Source organism: Aethalodelphis obliquidens, unplaced genomic scaffold (assembly GCF_003676395.1).
Source record: "Aethalodelphis obliquidens isolate GAN/ISIS:26980383/991018 unplaced genomic scaffold, ASM367639v1 scaffold48, whole genome shotgun sequence".
In the NCBI taxonomy this organism is placed as follows: Eukaryota; Metazoa; Chordata; class Mammalia; order Artiodactyla; family Delphinidae; genus Aethalodelphis; species Aethalodelphis obliquidens.
Genome location: NW_020837992.1, coordinates 2,667,280 through 2,682,029, shown reverse-complemented (window position 1 = coordinate 2,682,029; position 14,750 = coordinate 2,667,280). Strand labels below are relative to the sequence as shown.

Here is a 14,750-nt window from a genome sequence, read left to right as displayed (position 1 = left end):
GGAAAGCAATTAAGATAAGGAAGAAGAAAATATTTACATGGTTAGAAATGTGATTATACTAAAAATAATTAGATCCTATCATTTGGATGCTACCTCTTGGGTAAAAATTGTTTGGAACATGGATATCATTGTAGCCCTTCCCTAGAGAAATTTCCATATTTGAGACAAGATACCCCTTCAACCATCCACCAGGTCTGTGGCCAAAGAGAAAACATAAGCATTCCCTGCAGACTGTTCTAAGAGACCCAAGGAAAGGCTGAGAACAGAGCTGTGGGACTGTGACTGCCCTGACTTTCAACTTTGAACAGAATAGCTGAGTGATCAAACAAGCCAGGAAAGGAACCCTAAGTCAAGGAAGGCCCCTAAGCATAAGTGATGGTTTGCTGTTTTGTACTGCTAATGAGCCGGAATTGCTCCAAGATGCTGTTACTCACTTTCCTTTCCTATTGCTAGGGAATATTTGGGTTCCTTATTTTTCCCTTTTATCTCCAGATTTAACTGTTTTCTTTAGATGGTCTTTCTTCTGTCCTCAAGACACTGTCCCATCTAACAGGAGGCTCTTCCTGCCTGTCGTCCTTTTGTAGGCAGTGGCCTGCTTTTGACATGATCTAAGGCCATGGTTAGAAGATGTAAAAATCTCCATGGTAGGTATTCTGTAAAATCTAGTGACTAGATTGCTCAGGGAAATAAACCTCAGTGCCCTTTTCTCCTTCACCCCGCTTGGTTCACTATGTATAGGAAGAGGCCTCAGCTGTGTACATGACTCATTTATTAAAACCAAATAACCCCCAAGTTGGAATGGATAGGAAGCCACTAGACAATGTGCATTGGGGACTTCCCTGGTGGTACAGTGGTTAAGAATCCGCCTGCCAGTGAAGGGGACACGGGTTCAATCCCTGGTCTGGGAAGATCCCACATGCCGCAGAGCAGCTAAGCCCGTGTGCCACAACTACTGAGCCTGCGCTCTAGAGCCCACAAGCCACAACTACTGAAGCCCGCATGCCCTAGGGCCTGCGTGCCGCAACTACTGAGCCTGTGTGCTGCAACTACTGAAGCTTGTGTGCCTAGAGCCTGTGCTCTGCAACAAGAGAAGCCACCGCGATGAGAATTCCGTGCACCACAACGAAGAGTAGCCCCCACTCGCCGCAACTAGAGAAAGCCCACGCACAGCAATGAAGACCCAACGCAACGAAAAACAATGATAAAAAAAAATGTGCATTGGAAAGAACTTTACATGTATTTTTGATTCAGCCATAAATACCAGAGACTTGAGAATATATCTACATATGACCTTTGTTGTTGTTAGAAAACCCTGCCTTCTCTTTGGCTTTCAAGCATAATCTGAATTCTGTTCAGTTTTATCTGCAGGTTTCAGTATAATACTGGTATTGCTCTGTTTAGGGTTCTCCAGGGAAACAGAACTAATAAGATGTGTGTGTGTGTGTGTGTGTGTGTGTGTGTGTATGTAAAGGGATTTATTACAAGAATTTGGCTCATGTGATTATGGAGGCTGGCAAATCTAAAACTTATGGAGCTGATGTCCCAGTTAAAGTCCCAAGGCTGGCAGACTGGAAGAGCTGATATTCCAGTTCAAAGGCCACCAGGCAGGAGAATTCTCTCTTACTCAGGACAGGGCCTTCAACTGATTAGGTGAGGCCCACCCACGTTAGGGAGAGGAAACTACTTTACTACATCTACCAATTTAAGTGTTAATCTCATCCAAAAACACCCTCACAGAAACACCCAGAATAATGTTTGACCAAGTATCTGGGCACCCCATGGCCCAGTCCAATTGACACACAAAATTAACCATTACTTGCACTTAACGGTACTTTACTATGTGATGGTGCTGTTTTGATAACTTTTCTTCACACTGAACTTTAATTTGATTCACACTCATCTGATTAGGAACTAACTACATATTAATGGGAGTAAAGAAGAGAAAGCAGATAGGAAAGGAAAACGATAAGATAGACATTTTATGATTTATCATGATATGAGAAGGGCAGCCCAGTAGCACTGGATACCAATATCTGACTTGGTGTAAACTCTTCCCTCAGCTCTGTGAGTTGTGTATGCTTCTTACACTATCTCGGAAATAAGAAAGCAGATAGTTCTCATTTTATGTTTGAGGGAACAAATATCTCAAAATTTGACTAACTGAAAGGCAGCTGGTTGAATTCGTAATAAAGCCAAGACATAACTGCAAATCTTCAAATTCCCCATCTCCATTCTGTCATTTAGGTTTCTGTGAAGAATTTGACCTGAAACACCTATTTTAGAAAATAAGCCCAGACATTTAGAGAAACAGAACTGGCCCCTTTTGGGTTTGAAACTCTTAGTTTGTGTTATATAGACTTTGAGACCATGTTCGTGTGTTGAATAGACACGTGTGTAATTAAATTTGGAGCCAAATTAAGTGCAGGTTGAATAGCATGCAGCACCGATATGTCCTGAGATGTTTGACAAGTTCCGCTTACTAAGATATGTCACCCAAGTGCAGTGACTGTTATTTAATTTTGAACATCAGCTTTCTTGTTTGCAAATACAGGGGTTAAAATGTTTTTATTCTTTTCCATTGTAGTTTATTACAAGATATTGAGTATAGCTCCCTGTGCTACACAGTAGAACCTTGTTTTTTATTTTTTATATACAAGTACAGGGATTTTAACAGCCATTTTATTTTCGACTGTTGTTGCCAGTAGTTGACATCTGAGTGTTTCTGTAAGCCAAATACATATTCTTCTAAGCACTTCACATGGATTATTTTTATTTTCACAATGACCCTATGATTCTACATATATAGACATTTAAGGCACAAAAATTAAAACTGCTCAAGGTTAGACAGCTAGGGAGTGGCGAACGGATTTTTTTTAATATTGCTTCTGGGTTTTTTTTTTAATATAAATGCGTTCATTTTTGGCTGCGTTGGGTCTTCGTTGCTGCGTGTGGGCTTTCTCTAGTTGCGGCGAGCAGGCAGGGGCTACTCTTCGTTGGGGTGCGTGGGCTTCTCATTGCGGTGGCTTCTCGTTGCAGAGCACGGGCTCTAGGCACGTGGGCTTCAGTAGTTGCAGCACACAGGCTCAGTAGTTGCGGCACACAGGCCCTAGGGTGGGCGGGCTTCAGTAGTTGTGTCTCGTGGGCCCTAGAGCGCAGGTTCAGTAGCTGTGGCGCACGGGCTTAGTTGCTTCATGGCATGTGGGATCTTCCCGGACCAGGGCATGAACCCGTGTCCCCTGCATTGGCAGGCGGATTCTTAACCACTGCGCCACCAGGGAAGTCCCTGGCAAACTGATTTTTAATCTTAAGCAGTGTGACTCCAGAAACTCCCTTTACTATAATACACTGCCTACCATTTTGTATGTGTATGTTTTGATGGCGGCATCCTTGAAGTTTTCCCACATAAATATTCAGTAAGGTGGGAACAAAGAGTAATTTATTAAATGGATATACAGGTTTTCAAATACTTTTATGATGAAAAATTTAAGTCTACTCATTAAGGAAAATGGAGAAAAGAAGGAAAATCCAAACCACTATAGACCCAAAACCCAAACAAAACCTCTATTTACATTTTGATAAATTTGTGTTCAGTCCATTGTTTTTAATGCAAAGATTTTTTTGTCATATATTTGTATTTACACTTAAATCATTTCTGATTACATACCTTTTATGTATACAGTATTGCAGTAGGAGTTGTGGGGAATATAGAGATCTATGCCATAGAACTTCAAAGAAGGAGGGCAAGAAAGGTTTCTTAAAGGGAAGTAGGACAGGAGATGGACACCAATCGAGAAAGAGGTGGGCTAGGATTTCAGGTTGGGAAGAAAGGGGGTTTCGAATTTTTACACAGGTTTGAGAAGTAGCCAGTAGACCAAAGGGCTCATGTTGTAGAGCAGTGGGAAATACGGTTAGAAAGACTGTGGACAGATTATATAGGTCATTAATTAAGCAATAGTGGCACACGTACCATGTGCCAGGTACTTTATTAGAAGCACGGGATGAGGCCTGGGGAAGAGCGTTCAGACTTTATCATGGGAGCTGTAAGGACGTATTGAAAATTTGAGTATAGGAATGCCATGAGTGCTGTGCTTTAGGAAGGTAGCATTGTCTGTTGTATCTACCACATATTCCAAAAAGAGAAGAGAAGCTGTCGCAGTAGTTTAAGCACGAACTGGTGACAAGGGACATGGCGAGTGAAAAGTGAATTTGAGAAATGCAATGAAGAAAGAATCAAGAGGTCTCTATACTGAAGACAGTGAGGGCTTGGGGTGGAGTCAGAGGCACCAAGGGGTTGAGCTCAGGTGATTGAGAAGAAGGTGCTTCTGGCAGAGGTGCAAGAGTCAGGAAAAGAATGTGGGTAGGGGAGATAATTTGTTTGGCATAGATAAATTGAGCTTGTGGGTATTCAAGTGGAAATATCTGTTAGGCAGTCAGGATACTCGCTGGAACTCAGAAGCAGAGGGGCTGGCAGTAGTTGGTAGAATGATGCCCATACTGGGCATGGTCGGAATACATCAGTTCTCCTAGGAATGGTTAGGAGATAGTGGAGAAAGAGCGACAACGCCTTGGACATTCACCGTGGTCAAACATGACTGTCATCACTGTCACCTTTTCTCCATCTGTATGCTGTGGGCAGTGTTTGTTAACTCTGTTCCCGGGGCTCAGGGATTGTTATGTTCTAGTGGAGGAACAAACCAGCTGTTGGATTTGGGGGTTTTCCTTCAGTGAAGACAGTGTGATCCATGCTGCCTCCCAGAGTGCTTCACAGTGTCCAAACTATTATACCTTCGCAAGGGATCCCTTTTTGTTGTTATTGTTATGCCAATCATGTGAAGGCTGTAAGGAGCAATATAATTATCCCCATTTTACAGGTGAAGAAGCAGAGGCACAGGAGTTTAAAATTTGCTGAAGGTCACCTAGGTAGTAAATCACAGTGCTCAAGGCCAGTAGTTTTCATTACAAGTTCAGTGCTCTTTTTTGTTATACCTTGGGGTCTCCGCTTTCAGCACTGTTCACTTAAAAGTATTTGTTGGTGGTTTAGATGGATAAGGCTCTGTCTTCTTCAATGTTACAAGGGCAAGTTTTCTATGGATTTTATTGGTGGTGAGCAAAGCAACAAGTATTAGTCTTCTGGGGTTTCTTCTTCAATTTATACTGGATGTCAAGTTGTACATCCTTTTTATTTCAGTGGTAGAAACCCATCCAAACTTAGGTCTTAACATTCTAAAAGTAGAGAGGAAGATGGAAGTCTGGAGCAGAAGAAATATACACTTGAGAAAATGAATGTAAAAGTTAAAACTGGGGACTTCCCTGGTGGCGCAGTGGTTAAGACTCTGCGCTCCCAATGCAGGGGGCCCGGGTTTGATCCCTGTTCAGGGAACTAGATCCCACATGCATGCCACAACTAAGAGTTCACATGCCACAACTAAGGAGCCCATGTGCCACAACTGAGGAGCCCGCCTGCTACAACTAACAAGCCTGCCTGCCACAACTAAGATCCAGCAAACCAAATAAGTAAATAATTTTTTTTAATAAAATGAAAATAAATAAATAAAAGTGAAAATTGACTTTGGCCCAGTTTTTTTCTGGCTGTGACCTGAGGCAAGGGAGCATCGTCTTTAACCATGCACCTATCTCCAAGCAGGTTTTTGGCCTCTGGGGTTACAGAAAGACTAACCAGACACACAGCTCTTCTATCCCACCCTTTCTTGTGAGTATTGTGATGGGGCAGAGAGTCAGCAGGTTGGAAGTAGAAGAGTAAAAAAGAAAATAAAGCCTGGAGAATCTTTCTTTAACTTCCCGGCAGGGTCTTCAAAGACAGGTCCCTTTCTGAGCTCCTGTGGTCAGTAGAAGCAGTGTCTATCTTTAGACCTCGTTGGTTGTTTTTCATGAGGCCACAGAACTGGAAGTCCCCAGCACAGAGTAAGTGCTCGAAAATTTTTACGAAGCTCCTGGCACCTATAGCATAGCCTTGAAGGAAGTGGGTCTTTTTCTTTTTTTTTTTTTTTTTTTTGCCGTACGCGGGCCTCTCACTGTTGTGGCCTCTCCCGTTGCGGAGCACAGGCTCCGGACGCGCAGGCTCAGCGGCCATGGCTCACGGGCCCAGCCGCTCAGCAGCATGTGGGATCTTCCTGGACCGGGGCACGAACCTGTGTCCCCTGCATCGGCAGGCGGACTCTCAACCACTGCGCCATCAGGGAAGCCCGGAAGTGGGTCTTTGATAGGGATAGGGAAGAGCCATCAGGCCCATCACCCACACGCTGCCAGGTTTTTTGTTTGTTTTTTATTTATTTATTTGGTTGTGCCAGGTCTTATTTGCAGCAGGCAGGCTCCTTAGTTGCGGCATGAATGTAGGATCTAGCTCCCTGACCAGGGATTGAACCTGGCTCCTTGCACTGGGAGCTCAGAGTCTTAACCACTGCGCCACCAGGGAAGTTCCTGCCACTTCTTACTGTCTTTAACATATGCAGGGGAGAAGGAAAAGGCTACTTCTCAAAATATAACTAAAATCATAGGAGAAATTAAGCATTGGGTTTCAAAGCCCATTAAATCTCATTTCCAGGGAGAAAGAATAACTGTCTTTTCTGTCTCCTGAGCCTGTTTCGTTTTCACAGTTTCTCATAGTTTTATTACATGTATTGTCTCTTCAAGGTTAACCGACATGCATCTAAGATCTACCCTGTCATATGATCAGTGTCTTTCTTCAGTTTCCTACACACTGGCTGTGCTTGAGACGTGTCCAGGGAAGATTCTCTGGGGATGCACTGGAAGGATCTGACCTTGGAGGTTGCACTCCAGGTTCTCCTGACAGGCAGGGAAACAGTGCCAGGGCTCTTGTAGGCATAACTCTGTACTTGCCCACTAAAAAGTAAACTAGAAGTTCAAGTCTTACGTTACTTCCTTCTTAAGAGACAGTGTTTGTTGAAATACTGAGCGAATAAACAAGCACATAGAGGGAAGACTTTAGCCAAAGCTGAGATGAGGAGAGATAGAGGCTATGACCCTCACCTTGGAAGAGGAAGAGCCTTCATTCAGTGGCCATCTATATATAGGCCTTGAAGTAAACTACAATGCCAAGGCCTGGAAGACCCGTTCTGAACTTTCCACCTGCCTGGACATGTAGACTATGGCCAGTTCCTTTCATTACCTAATAAGTAAGTAACAAGAATTCCTCTGCCTCATCTCACGATAACAAATATTGGTATTTGCTAAATAATGGCAATCTGACCTAATAAAAGAGCCTCCAACAAAGTCACTCGTGATCACTGCACCACTCCAGCTTCTGCACTGGCATTTTGACAATAATATGGATGACAATACACTTAGTCAAAACAGATTCCAGCACCCATTATGCCCCATCAAAAAAAGCAAAATAAATGTTGACAAGATACGGAGAAACTGGAACGCTTGTGCACTGCTGGTGGGAATGTTAAATGGTGCACGTGCTATGGAAAATAGTATGGAGATTCCTCAAAAAATTAAAAATACAATTACTATATGATCTAGCAAATCCACTTCTGAGTATATGCTCCAAAGAATTGAAATCAGGGGCTGGAAGAGAGACTTATACACCACATTCATAGCTGAAATTATTCACAATAGCCAAAATCTGGAAATGACCCAAGTATCCACTGACAGTTGAATGGATAAACCAAATGTGGTATATACATACAATGATATATTATTCAGCCTTTAAAAGGTAGAAAATTTTGATACCTACTACAACATGAATGAACCTGGAGGACATTATGCTGAGTGAAATAAGCCAATCACAAAAGGACAAATACTGTATGATTCCACTTATATGTGGTTCCTTGAGTAGTCAAATTCATGTAGACAGGAAGTAGAATGGTGGGTACCAGGGGCTGAGGAGAGAGGGGATGGGGAATTAGTGTTTAATGAGTATAGAGTTCAGCTGGGGAAGATGAAAAAGTTCTGGAGATGTGAATGTACTTAATGCCACTGAACTACACATGTAAAAATGGTGAATTCTATGTTATGCATTCCTTTTTTGCTATCAACAATAGCATTCAGGGGTGAAAGGGTGGAGTGACATGGAAGAGGAGATATATATATAACTTTTTTAATGCTTTACTGGTGGACTGTGCTATTCTCTTCCCTTAGGGAAGCCAGATTTTACAAGGGGAGACTTTCAGGAGGCAATAGTGATGGGTTGGTTTGTTTGTTTATGGAGTGTAGCTTCAGTTGGTTATTAACAGGCTGCCTGTGATAGGGATTGAAGTCTATTTTACAATGGTCAGGTAAACCTTGGCCGTTCCCATAGGGATCCTGAGCTCTGCCTCTGAGAGTTTTATGCATCCAACAAATGTTCATGGATTTAAATGGAATGATCTGAGTTACCCTCAATTATTTGACTTGAGTCTTGAGGCAGCCCCTCCCCCATCCCCACCCAGGGATAAGGGACTGAATTTAACAAATACTTACATTGCACTTACTGTCTGCCAGAGGCTGTCCAAAAGCCTTTTCATATATCAACTCATTTAATCCTAATAATCCTATGAATTAAGTACTATTGTTCCCCAGTTTACACATGAGAAAACTGAGGCAGGCACAGAGAGGTAAAGCTATACAACTGTTAAGTGGTGGACCTAAGGTTCAAACTGAAAAACCTTCTGGCCCAGCGCTCATGCTCCTAATCATTAGGCCCCGAAGGTCCATGTCTGGGACTTTAATGACCCTGAAGTGATCTCAAGGTCCAGAATGGAGAATGGAAATTGGTGGTTAAATTATTCCTTGCCTGTGATCCTGCCTCCCTGCTCCAGCAGCGGTTGGGCTCCTGAGGTCTAATGCTTAAGCAGGGAGAAGGGGCTTGTGGGTTTAAGGTCAAAATTTTTGAACCTATGGAATTTCCCTCCAATTCAGAAGCAGCCCCTTGCTGACGAATCAGCTGCCTATCCCACGGGTTTTGCTATCAGTGGAGTTTCTAGATGATCAAGGCAGGCGAAATGATACATCATTAAGCTAACATTAAATGATATTAAACTCTTAATAAATCTTTTTTCCTAGTCATCCTAAGACGCAAGCCAAGACGAATCTGCAACTCTGGAGTGGAAACCAGGGGGCGGGCCGAGCAGCGACCATTTTTGTTTTGCGGCCGTGCGCTCTCAGAGCACCTTGACTAACAGGACCTCACGGAGGAGGCGGAGCCTATCAGTGAGTGGGGCGGAACCTGGGAGACGTGATGATTCAAACGGACGAATGAGCTCTGCGCATCTGGCAGAAGCCGCCAATGACCGGTCGTGTTGGGGCGGAGCCCACAGGCCCTAGTGGCTTTGGTTGTACGGCGGCTTTGGCGCATTTTCGGCTGGTTTGATTCATCCATTTTGAAGAGACAGGGGAGCGGGGGGCTCGTCTGATTAAGGGGCCCTGAACCAAGGAGCGGCGGAGTTTGAGAAGCCAGCAGCTCGGGGTTCGGCGGCAGCGGCCCCCTCGGCCGAAGTTGGGGGGGGGGGGGGGCCGGGGGGGGGGGGGGGGGGGGGGTCCTGGTCTTTGGCTTCTCGACTCGGTCCTGTTTCGACAGCGAACATGTCTCGGCCTGTCAGGTCAGTGCGGAGTCCGAGGCCTGGAACGGGTTGGAGGGGGTTGGGGTGAGTGGTGAAGGAGTGGGGGACAGAAGCCTAGAGTCGGCCCTCTCCTGTGCCACGCGCGGCCTCCTCCTTTTCGGGGCCCGCGCGCGCCCTTGAGCGTAGGGGGCCTTGCTGGCCCGCGGGGCTGCGTGGGGGTAGCGGCCGCGCGCCCATGCGCGCGCTCCTCCCCGCCCCGCGCCGTTGCAGGGCTCTGGGCTGCTTTGCTGCCTCCCCCACTCGCCGCACTGGAGCGGGCGGGGTGTTCCCTGAACCTCCGTCGGTCGGAGGGGGAGGGGTGTGAAGTCAGCGCCCCCACCCAGGCCCCACCTCCTCCGGCCCGGCCCCTTGGAGCCGGCCGCGGGGACCAGCGGACTGGGTCTCGGACCCCACCTTAATGGGGGGGGGCGGAGACGCCGTATTGTCCCTTCCCCCCTCGGCTTGCGTGGGGGTGGGGGGGGGACTCAGCCCTTTTTCTCTAGCGGACGGGGGTGTTCCATGCAAAGCAGGAGGGGCAGCTCTGCCGCCGGGCCCCGCCTCCGTCCTCCGGGTCGCTGCAGAGCCCCGCCTCTCGGATCAGGCCGGGCGTGGGCGGGACGCGTTCTTTTTCCCTCCGCAGCCGAGAGAGTTCGGGACTAGGCCCTGGAAAATGACTGCTGTGTCCCCCCCAACTCGGAGTTTTGAGCTGGTTAACCCCCGCTACCCCGCCTCGAGTTCGCTCTTTGCCTCCGACTAGAAATGTCCTTCCTCGGAAATGTCCCTACTCAGGGAGGTGTGGGTTAACTGCACGACCTAAATCCCGTGTGGTTCTCGTTCCCGCTACCTCTCCTCTTCCTCGGCGTACACGTCTCGGATGTTTTTGTAATCTTATCTTTACCTCGAATAACTTTAATAATAAACGGGCTAGATTCGGTTAATCGGTAGACTTTATTATGAGAATTTCAACAAGTTTGCTGTTCCCCAGCGGACGGTGGAATCGCCCTTGGCCGTCCTCCCGGCTATCGTATGGAATGTGCCATTTATGGAGGGGTGTGGCTTAATCCAATCTGTTGAGGCCTTACGAAGGAGAGCTGTTGCAAATAAATATTACTTTTAATATAATGTCCTTGGCGCTTTCAATGTAAGGAATTGGCTGCTTTGCATAGTGCTTTATGGATAAATAGGTTTAGTTTCTAAATGTTTTAATAGTTGTTGCTTCCTTCCCCTTCTTCATACCAAGTTGTGAGGAACGGAAGTATTTTGAGCTAGAGCACTAAAGGGAGGTTTGGAACCCCGGAAAGGGTTTTGTGCTACACCGTTCTGTCTGCAGACTAGAACAGCAGTCTCCGGCTGGTGGGGGTATGGGGCTGCATGCTCCTACGCTCGGGGTGGGCGTGAGGAGAGTGCTAACTAACTACCTGACAGCTTTTCTGCCTAATTTAAACCCACATCTCCGATAACTCACCATCGCCACCGGGAAGAGTTTTGCCTACTTTTTGGCACGGAGTCTGAATAGATATTGCAAATTATAGTTTGCATACTTTTTTTGGCATAATAAATGACCAGTATATCCCATCAGTTTATGAATAAATGACCAGTGTATCCCATCAGTTTATGTAGAGTATTTTCTTTAGGATCAGGAGAAATAGACAATATCATAATAAAGATTTGTTTCATCTGGATTGGATCTTCTGTCTTCTGGGAGTAAATTACTGTGTGGTGAAGTTGGACTATTACTTTTCTTTACCTTTTAACTGCAGTTCACTAGGTTTTGATGACTTTTAATTTTATTGTTGTAATTTTACTCATTTGACTGAGTTTGTGCTCCCAAATTTAGACGCTGGAACACGAACAGAACTTTTTTTTCTTGAAAACTTGGATTTTTAATGTCACCGGGTAGGAGTAAATATATTAAGCACGTTCTAATCAGTTTTTTGAAGGCATTGGGATTTGTGCACAACTTTTTTCTTGCTCAGTCTGTTAAAAGTAATTTTAACTGTATATTTGCCCCTAATTGAAGAATGGAGTTAATATATTGTGGGCATTTTTGGGTCACTTTCAAGTTATTAATTTTAAAGCAACTTGGTTTTTGATTATATATTTTAGTGAAGAAGTCTCTTTGTAACTTTTTTGAAAGCCTTTAACATACTCTTGACCAATAATAAAGCAGAAATAATTAAACTTGACTTTGGTGGTTTGTTAAATTTTGCAATAAAAAAAGTTCTGCCTTAGGGAAGTGCTTTTGTAATTGAAGAGTCTGTGTACTTGAGGGAATGTAACAAAAAAAATAGATGTTGACCCAATATCAGAATGATCAACCTTGTTTAAAAACAAACCAAAAACAAGAAAAGCATGTGTTGGAAAATGTGTCCCTGCAGCTTCTTTTGGGATATGTTTCTGCCCTTAGGCCTGTATATAATTTTGAGGATTTTCTGCTTTTCATTTTTTACTGTGACTATTATTTTCATTTTAATATTAACCTAAGCATTTAAGGAAGATTTAGAAATGTACTAATGGCTGCTTGACACCAGTTTCCAAATGAATGGAATGATGAACTGACCGGCTACAGCAGGGTTTTCCGTAGACGTGTGCAACACATATCTAAGTAGTTTTGTTCACACTGTATTGCTTTCACCATTTACAGTATCTGACTCATATATAAATGAGAGCTGAAATATTTTAGGCCTTGGATTCAAATTTATAGCGTAAAATTGCAGTCTTAGAGCCAGAAAAAAAATTAGGCAAATTCATTTTACGAGTGACTTAATGTGGGGACCTGGACAAGTGAAGTGCCTTGCATCACACACTAGTAGATGCCAAGATTGGGCCTAGAACCTAGATTCTTAATTTACAGCCCTGCTTATCCTCATCCTCCCCCCTTTCCACATAATCGCTTGTTTCTTCTACCAGATAAGTGTTGATGTCATTTTAGTGTATGGCACTTTTAACTTTTCAAAATGCTTTCATGACTCTTACCCTTGTGAGGTAGGGAAGAAAATGCTGTTACTTTTGAAAGAAAGCTCAGAGATTTACTAACTTGCCCAGCCTAGAAACCAGGTTTTTTGAAATTTACCTTCGTATATTCTTCAGAGATCTTCTCCCTTATTGAAAATGGTCCAAATCACTCAGATCAGTCTGTTTGCTCCTTTCTTTATAATGTAAGTGTACCTGATGTGATGTCTTTTGTTTAGTACTTGAGACTGCAAGGAACCTTTAACATTGAAAGTTTAGATGTGAAAGCATAGGCTTTTACAGATTGATATAAAATTTTTTTGGTCATTTTTTATTTATGTTGAGAATCAGCTTCCCCAAGATTCCAGATTGCTTTCTTTTCAAACAGAATTCGTTTGGAATGTGTGTGGATTTCTAAAAAAAAAATTGATATTTTCTCTTACCAGAAAATTAGTTTCAAAAAGCCCTCGGTTAAAGGGAAAAACTTGGAAACCTGAAAATTCAAGGTAGCTTGGAATTAATGATACACAGGAAGACACTTAAGAGTTTAGTATACTAGTAAATGTGGTTTTAGATGAGCCTGGTTCCTTGTATCTGATCTTATTCTCTATGTCCAGGTTGTGTGTGTGTTTGTGTGTGAAAGAAGTGTGATTTTATTAACCTTTGATCTGTACATTTATTATTACTTTCATGTCACTTTCTTCTAAAAAGACATAAACTCTTCTGTAGACTTTACCTTCAAAGATATCTCACATAATAACTTGGAAAGCCTGAATAATGGGGGAGTTAATTTTATAACAACACTTAAGTATTCAACATTTCCCAACATATATGTCTTTAATCTGAAAATTACAAGAAGACAATGTTGGGAATTCCCTGGCGGACCAGTGGTTAGGACTCAGCACTTTCACTGCCGGGGCCCAGGGTTCAATCCCTGGTTGGGAAACTAAGATCCAGTGTGCGGCGAGGCCAAAAAATAAATAAAATGCCCCCCAAAAAAAAAGACTTTAAAGTTTGATTTTTTTTTTTTGGAGTAATTACCAAATAAACATTTACTAAGAGTAAGTGCAGAGTCAGGTACAGAGGATTTCACTTTATCTTGTTTTATCCTTATTACAACCCTGTAATAGAGGATTTTTTTAAAATTCCCATATAGTAGATGATGAAATAAGCTTAAATAATATGTTACTCAAGGTCACAGAACTGTGAAACAGCCAAGATTTGAACCTAGATTTTCTGAATACAATGCTGGCATTCTTTCTGTGGTAACACTCTTCCCTTCCTAGTGTTTGGCATGAAGATGGTCAAATGCTATTTTATTTTGTAATCTCCAAATAATGGTGAGTGCATTCTGTATGCACTGGTTTTTAAGCTCTATGTAGAAAATACTTGAGGGGAAATATATGGCCAAAATATTTTAAATAGCAGTTTTTTCAACTTACTCTTCAAAACAATTCTCAGAATAAGTTTTAATTAAAAGCTTTTTTTTTTTTTTAACTAGAACTGAGATTAAGTCCAGTTCCTTCAATTTACTACTGATGACTTTTAAGTCTAGGAGCTAAGGCGTAGAAATGACAGTAAAGCTGGATTTAGACTGCATGAGTCTTACCTATTTAACTCTCCATTAGATTTACATTTATTATATACATTTGATTCACGTAGAATGTTTTACAGGTTCACAATCCTTAGTTTGAAACCATTGGGGACTATATGTGTTCAGAAGTTCAGATTTTTTCAAAAATTTAAAAAATGGGGGCTTCCCTGGTGGCGCAGTGGTTGAGAGTCCGCCTGCCGATGCAGGGGACACGGTCATGCAGGGGACACGGTCATGCCCCGGTCCGGGAAGATCCCACATGCAGCGGAGCGGCTAGGCCCGTGAGCCATGGCCCCTGAGCCTGCGCATCCGGAGGCTGTGCTCAGAAACGGGAGAGGCCACAACAGTGAGAGGCCCGTGTACCATTAAAAAAAAAAATTTAAAAGATAACAGGGCGCCTATACTGTATATATAATGTACCATCACCAGGTCTGGGGCAGTGCTCCTATAATCAAACACATTAATCTCTGTGGTAAAACCTAGGAATTTTCACACTAAAAGAAAATCCTAAAAAGCCCCTCTTGTTTGCCCCACATATGTTTACCACCATATAAATTATGAAAAGACTTGGTTGTCAGAACTTTTTGAATTTCTAAATTGTAGATAAGAAGACTAGACCTTTAACAGCACAGTTCCTTTCT

At 43.3% G+C, this 14,750-nt stretch overlaps 1 protein-coding gene across 2 annotated transcripts in view; it reads left to right on the top strand.

Moving 5' to 3' along the window:
• The first annotated feature begins 9,315 nt into the window (after positions 1-9,315).
• The window catches only part of NUCKS1 (nuclear casein kinase and cyclin dependent kinase substrate 1), a 30,638-nt gene continuing 25,203 nt past the window's right edge, over positions 9,316-14,750 (top strand). Inside the window, exon 1 of one of the 2 annotated variants that reach the window (XM_027082769.1) lies at positions 9,316-9,563. In XM_027082769.1, coding sequence (XP_026938570.1) covers positions 9,547-9,563 — 17 coding nt within the window. In that variant the 5' untranslated portion in view covers positions 9,316-9,546. The remainder of the gene's footprint in view (positions 9,564-14,750) is intronic. The other variant, XM_027082768.1, reaches the window with a different exon arrangement.